The sequence below is a fragment of the Alligator sinensis genome, unplaced genomic scaffold, assembly GCF_000455745.1.
Source record: "Alligator sinensis unplaced genomic scaffold, ASM45574v1 scaffold352_1, whole genome shotgun sequence".
Taxonomy (NCBI): Eukaryota; Metazoa; Chordata; order Crocodylia; family Alligatoridae; genus Alligator; species Alligator sinensis.
Genome location: NW_005842223.1, coordinates 1161130 through 1176367, shown reverse-complemented (window position 1 = coordinate 1176367; position 15238 = coordinate 1161130). Strand labels below are relative to the sequence as shown.

The following is a 15238-nucleotide window of genomic DNA, read 5'->3' as shown; positions in this document are numbered from 1 at the left end:
GTGTTACCGCCCGCATTAGATAAAGATGATACCAACAACAGGTCAAATATAGATTTTCTTTAATCATTCAAGACTACTGTTAAATTTCTAGTCTTTACGGTGCAGAGCTAAAGAAAATAATCTTAAAAGGACAGCCATGAAAATAAAAGTATGATGTATACAGAGATATAAAATAACACATATACTTGAAATTATAAACGGTGAAATTTTCTAAAGCACTTGTCTGACTTAGGAGCCTATATATCGATGCCAAAAGCTCAGTAATAAACTGAAGTAATTGGAATTGCTAAACCATGACAGAAAATTGACATGGGTGATATCACTGAAATCTGGTGGGAGGGTTCATATTACTGGAATATTAAAATCACCGGGCACAGCAAATTTAGGAGAGAAAGCTTTGCTGCCAGTAGGTCTTCCCAACCAATGAATTCAAGAGATCAAGGACAGACTAAGAAACAAGTCCCAAGGGTTAGCACATTAGGAGTTGGTCATAAGGTGAATACCCTTAACTTGTAAGCAGCATAACTGTTGAGTAAAGGATCAATACGCTTTCACAATTCACCGTGGTAAAAGACATTAGTTATGGAAAAAAAAAGATGGTGAACTCGAAACATGAAATGTTTTGAGCTTATACAGGGTGGGAACAGAGCAACTGAAGCCATGTGGCAGAGCAACCTGAGAGATTATCAAGTGCACATCACAGCCTTACAGGAGATAAGAGGACCAGGAAATGTATCCCTCCAAGTTAGCAAATCCTTGCAATGGAGAAAAGACTAAAAGGCATGAAATGGGAATAGGTTGTATGGTGCATGATACTATATCAAGCACTGGTAAGTCGTCAGGAGTTGTGAGTTGAAATTATTCAACCTGGTCTGAGGCAAGCTGACCTTCCCAACCTAGCCACCACTATCCAGCTACTGCCACTTCTCTCTGCCACCTGGCAGCTGCACAGATGAAGCTTCCTACTGCCAAAAGACCCCGACTCCATCCCCCCCGCAACCCTCCAAAAACACCACAGAAGCCCCACCTTCAACAGCTGGCTCCATGGGCCGGATCTGGCCTGCAGGCCCCAGGTTGATGATGCTGTGGTATATCAGCAGTTACTGGATTTAATAAAAATATATAGGAGAGAGGATGTCACCAAGGGACATGTCTGACAAGGGACCAAAAAAGGGATCTTTTATTTATAAAAAAAATGCAATTATAGGAAGCTGGAGGGAGTACTTGAATGAGCTCATTAATGGCGCGATCATAAAGGAGAACAACAAATCACCATTTTCCAGACAGCTAGGCTGTTTGGAAGAACAACATTTTGAAGAGGTAATTAGAAAACTAAGGAACAACAAAGTACCAGGAACCATTAATTTTTCCACCAAAACACAGAAAACAGGAACAAAAAAACTAGTTTTGGTAATTTGGAGGTGTGAAAAATTTCCAGAGGAATAGAAGAATGTAGTCATACATCCAGTGTTGAAAAGGGAGGGGCAGGGGGGAAAGAGAGAAACAATATAAAAAAATATTGTGGTATCTCTTGCCTCTAAAATCCTGTTTTTATATCTGCTTACATATAGATCCAAGACAGAGGAGAGACTAGAAAAGATAGATTCTGGAAAAATAGCTCAACTTTGGATCTACCATTTTTACTCAACTATAAGATACCCCACAATAATTTGATTCTATATATGGAAAAATTATAAATTTGTTATAATTTTTCAGATATAGAATATAATTTTTGGAGGTTTGCCTTGAATTTCTCTGTCTCCACTGCTACATCAGGGAAAACAGATGTGGGGGGGATCAGGTAACCCCTTTGCCCTCTGGTCCTCCCGTCTTCTTCACCCTTCCCCCCCTCCTTACTGTCAAACCCTGCTCTCCCTGAACACATGGGAGTGAGGTACAAATTTGAAAACACTGACCTTGAAATAAACACATGCAAATTACTACAGGTAGCCATAGACTGAGTTCATTATGGATTGATGCATTTTCCCTGTTTTGAAACTGCTGCAAGTTTTAGCACAGGTATTGCATAAACAATTTTAAGCAGCAATTTATACTTATTGTATATCGCACAAACTCAGCATGATTTTAGTCCAAAGCCAAAAGTCTCATGGTTTACTATATAGTTCATTGGGCTGGGCCTCAGCACAGTCAATGGTATTTCAAGCCATGGTGACCCCACAGCTCAGCACTGCTCAGTTTGTGTGTGTACTCCGGATACCCTCACAAAGGATCTATGTGTTAATTACCCCCCACTCATGACTGGAACTGGGTGTTCTTGTCATGCATCCTAAGGTCCTACAAAATTTTATATGAAAATGAAGTAAAGGGCAACTGGGTCCAGCTCTATCTCACAAAGGGCAGGCCCACACTACTCTCATACAACAAGCTGAGAGATGGGGGCGACAGAGAGATTATGGGAGAACTGTTTGGGGCCCTGTTTGGTGATGTTTGCCAGACATTTAAGGTTGGGGAAGAAACAGGAATCACTGGAAATGGGAGAGAAAGGTGCAGCTCAGCTGTGGGAATAGAGAGGAAGTTGGAATGTATGCCGTGTAGTAGCTTATTATGTCTTGAAAAAGTCAACAATTAGGGGGACTGCACTCAACAGGTCCTACCGTATATGTTATGTATATAGTTATCCTTGTGGTGGGTTCCTATCAGCATCTCAGCCTTTCTGGCTAAAATCAAATGTAGCGTTTTTGGTACCAAGGGGAAGGTGTCAGGGTTGGCTCTTGCCCTCCCAGTGCTGGCCTGGTATTATAGTATTTCCAGGCCTGGTGCCAGTTCCCTGTGGAGGGAACACCCACCCATTTTGGGGGTGGGGGGGGGCGTTAAGAGCCAAAAAAGGTTTCCTATAAGTATGATTTCCCAATATGGGCCTTGTATTTTATAGTCACACTCAGTGTTGGCTGCATTTAATCAAGCAGAAGGATCTTGGACACACTCCAAAGAAGAGAATAGGAATGTAAATATCGTTTAAAATGTTATCCATCTAACTTGGGATCGGCAAAACACAGCCTGCGGACTGGATCCGGCTCACCAGCTACTTTCATCCGGCCTGCAGTGCCCACCAACAAATTGTACCCCACCCAGCCCTTCTGCCCACAAGGGTGGGAGAAAGGTGCCTACACCGACCCCTAACTTACCCGATTACACTTCGCACCCACTCTCATGGGCAGAAGGGCCCAGCCCCGCCAGCACGTGGCACTGCTGCTGCAGGCTTCCCTGGTATCCTGCTCCCTACAGGCAGCAAGTAGGGAAGCAGGGAGGCAGAGGTGGAGCTACAACTGGGAGGGAGCACAGAGCATGGGGCTGGGTTTGGCACCATCATGGAGCCCGTGCCCAGGGGTGTGGGGTGGCAGCATAGAGCTTGGCTGGGCAGGGTGTGAGGGAGGGTAGAAGGGGTACGGGGACCCCTCCCACACTCCCTGCCATGGTGCACAACCCCGGGGGAAGCAGCAGCAGGAGGGGGTGCTTCAGGCACTGGAGCTTGGCAGAAGCCCCAGGTGCTGGAGCAGCTGGGGTGGGGAAGCCAGATGGCTCCAGCATGTGGGGCTTCCCTCTTGCGCCGCATGAGTGCGGGGAGCGCCAGTGACACACAAAGCCCAGCAGGGGACTGTGCTCCTTTCTGTGATGTGCAGTGCTGGCTGGAACCAGACACCAGCACCCACCGAGTGCCCCTGCCTGCTGTTGCACCATGGGGGGAAAGGTGGGGGAGGGATCCCCACACCCCTCCCACCTTCCCCTCACACCCCACAAACACCACACACCCACACAGCAGTGTTGCCTACATTGACCCACCATACACCCCCCCACCCTCTACCATACACACACACACACAAACACCTCTACCCCACCATACACACAAACACATACCCGTCATACAGACACACACACCCCCACCATACACACATCCACCCCCCCACAGAATATAAAAGCCTAAGAATTTATTTTGAGTTATTATGCAATCACTTCTATATACAGTACCCAAACACATGACAAAAAAAATTTTGTAATAAAATTAAAATATTTCATAGTAAGTGTTTGACTTCTAGTGTATGATTTTGGGTTTTTCTGGTTCTAAGATGGGACCGCGCCCCCACCAAAGGAGCATTTCCAGAGGAGGAAGGGTGGGAGGGGGGTGTTGGCAAGATGAGGGACTTCCGGTGGCAAAGGTCAGGGGTGGGACTTACAGTCCCAAGATACAGAGCAGGGGGCTGGGCAACCCATGCAGCCCTTGAAAACTCATCAAACCTTGTTAAGCGGCCCGCCGCCCAAAACAATTGCTTACCCCTGATCTAACCTCCTCTAATTGTTAACCAATAACACATACCTAGTCCTGGCTAGGGGGTGCAAAGCCCCGGGCTGGCACCTGCCCTGCCCCACTGTGGGGGAGGAGCCGCAACTGCCTGCCTGGAGCAGCACAGGGAGCCAGAGTCCAGACACCGAACCATTTGGACACAGCTGCTGCTGGGAGCCACTCGCCAGGGCCTTTGACCATGGGGGTAGGCCGGAGGAGGTGGCAGTGGCAAGAACCACCAGACAACACAGCCTATGTGAAGCTGCAGGTGACAGCAGCAGGCAAGGGACTTTCCAGCAGGCAAGGGGCTTTCCCAGTCCACTGCAGCTGTTGGTATGCTGGGATGGAGGGAGCAGGTAATGGGAGTGAGCAACTGGAGGGAGCTGAAGCAACTGGGACTACAAGTAAGGGAAACAGAAATCAGAGTGTTAGGGATTCCAATGCTGCAAAAGAGAAAGGCAAGACACCATGGGAAAAGGCAACAGCAAGGGTGTGGCAGGAAGTAGGGTTGGGGACCAGAAGGATGTTGTCCTTCACAGGAAGAGTAGTAGCAATTAAGGCTGAGCAGTCTATACACTGGAATTGTTCCAGTGACACAGCAGCAGATAGCAAGAGTGAAGAGAGAAATACATGCATTTTTTTTGAAAGCTAAAAGAGAAAAGCTGGCTAGAGCAGAACTGTACAAGAAGAGAGAGATGGGAGGATGGGGACTGTCAAACATGGGGTTATTTGCTTATGTGAACTACATAAGCACAGTGTGGGGAGCAGTAACAGTATAGGAGAGGAAAGCAACGCGTTTCAGCCATTTTTTTGTGAATGCAATATTGAGGAGACAGGGAGTGTATCAGGGCCCTTTGACAAAATCATGGGTGTGGCAGTCACGCATTTACCATTACAAGTGGAAAGTTTTAAAAAGCTTTACAAGATAGGGAAGTTGGGCATGGAGGTGCTGAAACATCATAAGCAATTGATGGAGACTATAAGAGAGGGAGACATGATGACAACGGTGAGGAACTTCATAGAAGGGCAAGTGCAGAAAATGTGAAAGGTGGTGACAGCCAAACAGCAGACCAGGGAACGTGCCAGTGTAGCTTAGCTTACTGTAAGAAACATTCTGCCAGCACAGGAGGTCCAATACAGGTGGCACTTGGCAAGGTTGTCACAATGCCCACCCGAGTTGTGTGGGGGAGAAGAAATGGTAGGCCACATATTTTGAGAGTACACATACGCAAAAAGGGTGTGGGAGAGGGTTCAAAGATAAGCAAGTCTGTCGTGGGAGACGGTGTTATATGGACTTGCACCAAAGGACCGGGAGAGGCAATACTACGATCAATTTGATCACCTGTCAAAACAAGCTTGTGGAAAGCGAGGAACCTTTGGGCTTTTAAGGGAGTAGCTTTCAGTGAAAGAGTGCTTGAAACTAGGGTTATACAAACTGAAGTTTTTTGTCTACTGAGACTGTGAAGACACTGGAGAAGACTAAGCAGAGAAGTAGAGGAAAAAAGGAATGGACACATTTCTAACTGAAACAACAGTGGGTGGGTGTTATGGAGCGTTTATGTGGACACTGGTTTAAGAGGGTGATTGAATGGTGTTTTAACAAGTTTTTATGAGCACTGGAGTTTTAGGTTTTTGTGAAGGTGTGTCCAAATAAGATTTAATATATGTAGTTTATTAGCAGTTATTTATGTGTGTTATAATATGATATGAGAAGTTTGTAAGTTTGTAGTGATAAGCTAGTTTATAATAAAATTTGTGGTAGGTTCTCATCAGTACATTAGGCCAATATGGGCCATGTATTCTATAGTCATGCTCAGTGTTGGCAGCAGTTAATCAGCTTCATAGTTGGTTTCCATTACTATGCACATGCTGCTTTTGGCAGCAGTTTAATGATAGGCAATGTATTTAATGAGGTTTTCTTGTACACAAATGTAAGATGAGGGGCTTCCCCTTGCTCCCCATTCTGTTTGGGGAAAAAACACTTTAATCTTGCATTTGAGTAAATGTGGTAATATTTTCAATTTATCTTAAAAAAAGATGGAAATGCGATCAGAACTCCTATATAAGATGTTATAGTTGTTAAGAAGGTATATGATAGCATTGTTTCAAATCTCAATGGAAGAATTTGAATCTCTTACAAGATATATATTTGAAACTAAAAGAAACAGAATATGACTAGGAAGCAAACTCTTTATTGTATTTGGGCATGGACTCATAAATTTGGAGCCACTTCAAAAGGGAAGCGGGGGACTTGCTCTGAACTGCACAGCAGCTGTTACGTTCTAACAGTTACTGTGGACAAATTGAGAATGATACAAATGAAGCAAACTCCAAACTCTAGCTCCAAACTTAACATTGCATGATTTAAGTTAAAGTTGGAGCACTTGCGCTCCAGTTGTATCACTCCCAACTTGTCCACTGTAACTGTTAGAACATAATAGCTGCCGCACCCTCCACCTCAGGGACTCCCCTTTGAAACATTCCCTTTTGCAACCACTCCAACTGTACATGTGCCCATACCCTCTTACATCAATATAGTATTAAAGCAAGAAGATGCCTTATCCTCAGTGCTTTTTAAGGTAGCTGTGGAAAAACTGTTACAGTCATTACTGAATTCTTAGATGGGGTGGGTTTAAATGGCCCGCATCAACTTATAGCATACCCTATCAATTTGGCTATCACAGGAATGAAAGAAGATAGGGTAATGCAGGTTGGATGGAGAGTTGAAGGAAAATGAGATTTAAGATCAGTGAAGAAATAAAGCCAAATGAAATCCACCTATGCAAAGATCTTGGACAAGTTTATCTACCAGCTTATAACCACAGACAAGTTAAATATAGTTTAAATAAATAGGGGTATCAATTAGAGGAACAGTTTGATAAGGGAGAAAATTAAGACATGGGATGGGGCACAGAAGAAATGCCTATTTCTACAGAGAATTCTACTATTTTCTACAGAGAGTGATTAGTTTCAGACAACTACTGAAAAAAGACTAAGCTTCAAATATACAGGACTGTTAAAAGGTCTACCACTTTATATAGGTGTAACAGATGGACACTTATGAGGAAGGAAGAAAAACAAAGGATTGAAAGTAAAGGATTGATGACTTTCTAGGCCAGTAAGAGAGAACAATGAATGGGGAAAAATATTAGGAAAATGCATAAGAACCATGTCACGGCAGGGTCCTCTAGGAGGGCCATGATCTCCTCGAGGTCCCTCACTCCATGTCAAGGCCGGCCCAAGACACCCTCTTATTCTCGCCCGCCACGTCTTTGCTGTTTATATATAAGGTTGGGAGGCTGCCTATGACTCCCTGGGCACGGCTACTCGGGACCTCTGTTCCTGTGGTTCTCCCGGACTCTTGTGGTCACCCGGTATGATGGGTGCTCCCTAAGCACCCTAGCCTTATGGGCTACGCATGGCTCCTACCACCCCTAATACCACACCCCAAGCCTTGCTGATGTAATAGACGTTGGTGTGTCTGCACGCCCGCTTCCCGGGCTCTCTCTAACCCAGTGTCCCTCACTGGGACTCTTGTCCACTCTGGGACTTCCTGTCGGGCCCTACGGTCTCTAAGGCCCACTACACTACTACCCTCTCTGGTACGGGCTCCCCGCGCTGCTACTCCCCGTCCTCCCGGGGCAACCGCAGCACCTTGCCCTCTTCTGGGATGCTGTGCTGCTAACCCTTTCTGTCTGGGTCCACCGCAGCACCCTTCCCCTCTTGGGTTTTCCGTGGTGCTAGCCTTTTACCGGGCTCATTCCTCCTATCCTGGGTTTCTCAGTCGGGCCCCTCTCAGGCTCCTCAATATCGCCCTGCTCTAGGGCTGGGATCTATGCACCCCACAAGTGACGCCCTTGCTGGCGTCCGCCGGGCCCGTCCTGGGCTCCCCAATATGGCGCTCCCCACCTTCGGGGCTCGCCGCGCCCACCTTGGGCTTCTCAATAGACCAGTATGGCACTCCCCCTCTTTGGGATTCACCATGCCCGCCTCGGGCTTCTCAATAGACCAGTATGGCGCTCCCCCTCTTTGGGGCTCGCCGTGCCCGCCTTGGGCTTCTCAATGCTGCCCCACTCTGGGGCTGGGGTCTACGTACCCCGCACACAACCCAGGGTCTTTGTTCCCCGCCTGCAACCCACTGGTTGCGCTTGCGCCCTCTTAGCGTTAGGGCACCCCACACTCCCTGGGGTCCCTATACGGATAATGCGCCCTCCTCGGGTCTAGTGCACCCTCACTGGCACTGGGGGCCCCACTTTACCGTGAGCCCCCCCTATGAGGCCTCCTCCAACCCCTACAGCCTCACCCAAACCTCCAGTGTAATAAACAACCACCAAACATACTGCAAGCCTCCTGGCTACAATTAAAGCCTATGGCACCTAGCCACTACAAAGTAAGCCACCTGGCTATAACTTATTACCATCACTCCAACCTTCGGAGCTCTCGTGAGCTGTACTGGCCATCAGGCTTCTACCCATCTCTTGGCCAAGGGAGCTCCTGCCTCACTAACTGCTGGCAGGGAACTGCCAGCCTGGCCTCAGCCCTGGGCTTTATAAGGGCCAGGCCCTGCCCCCTACAGGCAGCTGGCTCTCCTTAGTTGTCCTGGCAACCCGCAGCTGTGCTTGTTACCTCGGCAGCCCTCAGCTGGGCTCGTTATGCCATGCCAGGGCTCTGCCTCTCTCTCCCTGGCAGTTTCTCCTCTCTAGGAGCAGAGCACCTCGGTGCTCTGTGACAAACCACATGTAGTAAATGCAGTGAAATCCTGATGATAACTATGGACAGGCTACATGGTTAAGATTACAAAAGACAGCATATCTTGGATGGCCATTCCTTTTGGACAACCAAGAAAAAGACGGAAGGACAATGCTTAAGAGCTCTGCGTGCAAATTCCCAGAATGAGAAAAATTTGCTCGTGACAGAGAAAGTGAAAACAAAAAAGAACAAAGAAAAACTGTTATAGGGTTTATAAAGCCTTTCTAATGCAGGAAGCATTATACCCAACAGAAGATAATTCAATGTCATGTCGTCTTACAAAGATAAAAGTAAAAATCAGTTTATATTTTTTATAAACATGATTACATCTAGTTTGAGGCTTCTTTGTTGGGGTTGGTTTGTTGTTGGTCGGTTGGTTTTTGTTTTATTTGTTTGTTTTTTCTGCAAACTGGATATAGTCTCAGTCAGTATTATACATACCAGTGGGTGCATCTACACAAGATGCTTTGAGTGCAGTCGACTAATTCTACTGCGCATTAGCATGGCAGGCAAAATCCCTTGTTAATGCAGTAATGTGCAGTAGAGTTAGTCAACTGCGCATTAATGTCACTAAAAGACCGTTCATTTCTACTAATGCACAGTAGCACCGATTACAGTGTACTAAGTTAATACCTATCATTGCAGGTACTAAACTTAAGCACTGTAATTATGGTGCATTAACGAACATGTAGACGTGCCCAGTGCTTCTCAAATTCTCAAAGCTAAGATTGATTATAAGCAGATTTGATTGAGAGAAAAAATGTAACAGACTAGTATAAATGAAAATTAGGGGTAAATTAAGAATACATAAAAATGAGTCCATGACAACTGGAAAAAAAAGTCAACACAATGAATGTAAATTAGAAACTTAAAAAGGCAGGCAACTGATATAAAAAGCTAAATATATTAATTTAGAATCCATTGTCAACAAGATTATAGAAAATAAGCAAGGCAAGAATTTCTTGGAGTGATATCTTTTATTGGATGGACTATGCAGCTGCAATAAGGTTAGAGAAGGTTTTGAATGCAACAACAAAGAAAGTCTTGCATGCAAAAGCTTGTCTAATTTTATCTTAACTACATAGTCAGTCCAATAAAAGGTATCACTGTAAGAAATTCTTGCCTCTCACTAAATTTCTGGACCAGCATGGCTACAACACCACTCTTATGCTACTAGAAAATAAGATATCTAAAAAATTATCACTTTTTAGGTAGGAATGACACAATTTTTTCTATAATGATGGAGAAAAGATTAATAAATATTTCAATTCTATATTTGGAAAATAGACAGACTACGTCATATAAAGATGACAAATTATTTAGTTTTAGCACATTAAGTCACCAAGAATCAATTTAAATCAAAACATTTTCACTCAAGAAAGTCTATATAACTCACATGACAGAGTTTTAAAATAACTGACTCTCCAGACTGTTGTTGTTCATTTATGATAAATTACAGAATTATCGGGAAATTACAGAAGAAAGGGAGAATGCCAATGTTGTTGTAATATTTTAAATGGGTAAACAGGATGATTTGGATACATTTAAACTGAATAAATTTAGGTTAGGCTGATATCAGTCCCAAGCAAAATAATAGGAATGGCAAATACAGCACCTGTTGATGTATAATTTAATAAAGAATTAAATAATAGAAATAAGTTATGGCAATCATTATCCCAAATGATCTCAATATTGTTCTCTGACAAGAGTGCAAGATGTGTTGATGATAAGCCCCATGTTGGGTGAAACATATTTGTAATTCTGTAAGATATTTTACTTAGAACTACATTACAGTCTGATAAAAAAGTATCTTCCTGTATTAAAAACTATGTGCCTGTATTATTCCTAAAGAAAGTTGCCCCTGGACTTCACAGGAGAAGCCCAGCCTCTCTCATCTTTCAAATGAACCACTGAAAAATATTTAAGTGTTGTTGCTTATCAAATAAAAATCACAGCCTCCTGTTGTATGCTTGCAGGTGTACTGAGATATGTATATACTGCGTATATACTGCGTATAAAGTATATGTATATACTGCGTATAAACTTTATACTGCGTATAAAGTTTTCTTACAAAACATGAAATACTGTATGAAATCTAACAATAATTAAACTGAAAAAAGATTTGTGAAATTTGTTTTGAAACCACATATACCATGTGTTGGCCTTTTAAATGAACTACGGAATTATTTTTTCAACAGTTAATGAACAATTATCAACCTCTTTTCTTCCTGCAAAAATGGATATATATTTACACTAGCATACTCTGCCTTAACCAAGTGTAAAAGTAGAATGGACACATGAGATACAGCCCTACACCGGTATAAATCCACTCTGTCATATAATTAGGTTTTTTAAAATTGGGGTAATAATTATACACCACTATAACTTACACTGGTGTGCCTGTCATGTGTCCACAGCTCTAATCATTTTCAACTCACTGAGGATAGCTCTGCTCTGGCTATTTCCTGCTCTCTTGAGACCTCATGACAGGGTACCATGGGTGCATACACGCATACTAATTTTCTGATAGTTAAGTCAACTTAACTTTAGGTCAACTTAACTGTCAGAGCATACACCTCTATGTGGAGCAGAGTCGACTTAAAAGCAGCACAAGATAATACGCCTGCAAGGTGTATTATCTTGAGTCGTATTAGTTAAGTCAACTTAGCTCACAAGATGGCTGCCTCCATGTCAAGGAGCTGTGTGTACGCTCTGACATGGCTTAACTTAAGTCAACATAGTCGACTTAGTTAAGTCGCTTTAAGTGGACTTTGTATGTGTGTATACACCCTGTAAGAGCAGACTACAAGCAGTGGTGCCCAACTTATCCAGCCCCACAGGCCAAATAAGTTGTGCAGGGCCAGTTCATGGGCCAGACCAGATTGGCACACAGGATCAATTTGTGGAAGGATCATGCCCACAGAATGATCCTGTATGCAAGATCCAGGCATGGACTGACGCTGTGCACCAGCCTGATCCAGCACGTGGGGCTATATCATCTGGCCTGAGGCTCCCCAGTCATAGCAGGGCAGCTGGGCAAGGAGCACCACTGGCTGCTGCCATGCCAATCGTGACAGTGAAGTCACCTGTCACTGTGGCAGTGGCTATTTTTCTGTCCCCTCAAAGGCAGAGTTTGGGATTGCTGTTTCCCCCTGCTCCCTAAAGTGATGCTACTGGAACTCCCCACAGCTAGATGACAGCTCCTTGTGCTGGATCCAGTCTGTGGGCCATAGGTTGAACACCACTGATGGAGGTATAACACCACAGCTAGGCTCCTGGGGCAGTTGCAACACATGGGGACAGCAGCAAGTTCTGGCTGCTGTTGTGCTTCCAATACAATCATATGGCTGTGGTGGCACTGTTTTTTTTCTGTTCCACTCCCCTTCACCCCCCTCAAGTCAGCACCTGGGATAGCTGCCCTGGTTGCCCCACTCTAGTTATGCTACTGACCTGTGTATGGACCCATGTAATACTTATTTAAAACAGTTTAAACGTAGTTTAAACCTGAAACAGACATTTAAAGCTGCCTGGAATGGCTCAAAAGTGTACCTGGAAAATCAGTGCACCATGTGTTAGTACACTTGTGAACCAGGTGCATCCCATACTACATAATTCCTTACTTCCCTCCCTCCCCCCACCACTGCAACTGGTCACTCTGCAGCCAGAACTCTACGGTTCCTTTATTTTTCCTTTTGTTGGCACTTCTTATCAATAATCTCCCTTGCACTATTTGTTAAATAAGCACCTTAGTGCTCCTTACTCCCTGTTTGACTGTAGCCCATCATTATGCCCTTCAAGTTCCCTGGAATGCTAGGGAACTATAGATGCAGACTTCTGAGCAGCAACAACGGTGAACCAGTTCCCAGTTGATAACATTTGGGTATGGTTCAGTTGTTACATCTGCTACTCCAGGGAAGTTTGTCAACTTTCTGAACAAAAGCAGGGTATAAATTACATTGGTATACAAAACTGATGTACATCACGCAACAAAAACCTGTTGTGGGTCCACACCTGCAGCTTAGTGAGAAGACACACTGATGCCACTCACATACATAAAAATAAATTACTTTCTTCAAACCGGATAATGTTCAACTTTGATGACAACAGAAGCAGCTTGACCACATCTTTGCCATTCTAAGCAATATAACCCACAAATAGTAGATGCCGTATCTTTCAAGTTTGCTGGTACAAGTGTTTAGAAGTAAACAGCTCAATTTCTAACTTCAAGGACACTGATGAAATCTCTTTTACACTCACAATGTTTCAAAAATTTAATGTTTGAACTGAGGGCAAACTCCAGTTCTCAGTCTCGCTTGATTTTAACTAGGCAACAGATTCAGGCATACAATGTTTGTATAATTTTGAACAAGGCTGCTTTATCAAAGTGGGGATAAATATTAGTGAAAATTATCAGCAAAAATATTGGTAAAAAAAGACTACTGTGTACTTGGAATTTGCGCGTCCCTTTGCATAATGACAGTGGTATTCAACTTACTGGCAAAGTTAATACACAGAGGAGCAGACCTTTCAAGAAGGAAGAACATTACATTCAACAACTGAATCAGATTTTTTTTATATTCAGCCTTTATTAACTGCTCAAGGCTTAGATGCTACATCAACCTCTCCAATCAACCCACCTATGTATTAGGTGTTGCAAAAACTTGCCTGGACAGGATAAGCAGAGAACACAATACCTTGAGCTTTGAAACTTGTTGGGTTTTTTTAAAATTAATGCCATAATCTCTTTTTAAAAAATACCCGGGCCATATTCGCACATATTGCAGATCAAGGTACGCGTGCTCCAAGCTCCCGTTTGTATTCACATGTTCCAGCAGGAACTCTGCAGGGCTGGGTCCCATACACCAAGTTAGAACCTGACAACTGATTCATCTTAAACCAAACATAAGCCCTACACGAATTAACCCACATTCCCTACAGGAATTAACCTGCCAATGCCCATACTGATTCCTAGCATGGAAGGACCAATATGACAACTCAAGCAAATACAGAAATGATGGGGTACATGGCTTTAACGTGCCTGGACAGACCTGCAGATAAGTGATTCTCTTGTGACAGTTAAACCATTTCACACTAGCACAGTAATATCAGGGATCTGCTTGGGTGCTTTATATGAAGCACTTCAGGTCTTTCAGCAAATTGCTGTGAAGACTTCAACAGAGGCCCCCTTCATTCAGTATTACACCCCCCCAGCTCTGGTCCTACAGTCCAAGAAAACAATCGATCCTAGTGCAAGAGTGATATTGTAGCCATGATGGTTCAGAAATTATGTGAGGCAAGGATTTCTTTGGGCAGTATCTTTTATTGGACCAACTCTGTAGGTGTGATATATTTAGACAAGCTTTCAAATACAAGACATTCTTCCTCAGGGACCTAAAGAAAGTCCCCAAGCAGATGCTTGATATGGAGCACTATTACCTTGCTAGTGTGAAATGAACTTCACCTGGTTTAACTATCCCAGGAGAATCACTTACCTGCAGGTCTGTCCAGGCACCTGTTACAGCGGTCTGCCCCATAATTTCCCCATCTACTCTAGTTGTCAGGTGGGTCCTTCCATGGCAGGAATCAGCATGGGCATTGGCAAGTTGTCCCTGAACCACTCCCAGTCTCTCATGTGGTTTCATTGCTGTGTGGAAAATGTTTGGTTTAAGACCGTGATTCCCAGCCTCGGGTCACGACCCAAATAAGGGTTGTGGGGGCAGTGGCGGGGGTGCCTCACACAGAGGATGAGACACATCTAGTGCCAGGAGCTCCCCTGTCCCCACCCTTGGGCCGACGCTCTGCTCCCAGCAGCGGGTTACTGCAAAAAAAAGGTTGGGAACCGCTGATTGAAGACGATGCAGTTATCAGGCTCTCACTTGCGTCAGGGTCCCAGCCCTGCCCAAATCCATCAGGAAGAGGTGACTGCAATGGGAAGCTTGCAGCACTCCAGGGCACCTTGACCTGAGGAAAAGCATCTGACACCGGAAAACTTGTCTAACTTTAACCCAACTACACGGCGGGTCCAATAAAAGGTCTCACCCCAAGAAACCCTTGCCTCCCCCCCTTGACCCTTTCATCACCATCTGCCCCTCTTCTGCCAAGCGCCCCTCCCCCACTGTCCCGGGAGAGAACCGCGGTTCTAGAACGCCGCGCGCCCACGTGCTGCTCCGAGGCGCGCCCTGGGCCGCG

General features: G+C 44.6%; 1 protein-coding gene across 2 annotated transcripts in view; it reads right to left on the bottom strand.

Annotated features, from left to right (window-relative positions):
- The window catches only part of PARVA (parvin alpha), a 111167-nt gene extending 102357 nt beyond the window's left edge, over positions 1–8810 (bottom strand). The window contains exon 1 of one of the 2 annotated variants that reach the window (XM_006027089.3): positions 8718–8810. In XM_006027089.3, the coding sequence (XP_006027151.1) occupies positions 8718–8775 (58 nt within the window). In that variant the 5' untranslated portion in view covers positions 8776–8810. The remainder of the gene's footprint in view (positions 1–8717) is intronic. The other variant, XM_006027090.3, reaches the window with a different exon arrangement.
- Between the last annotated feature and the right edge of the window lie 6428 nt (positions 8811–15238).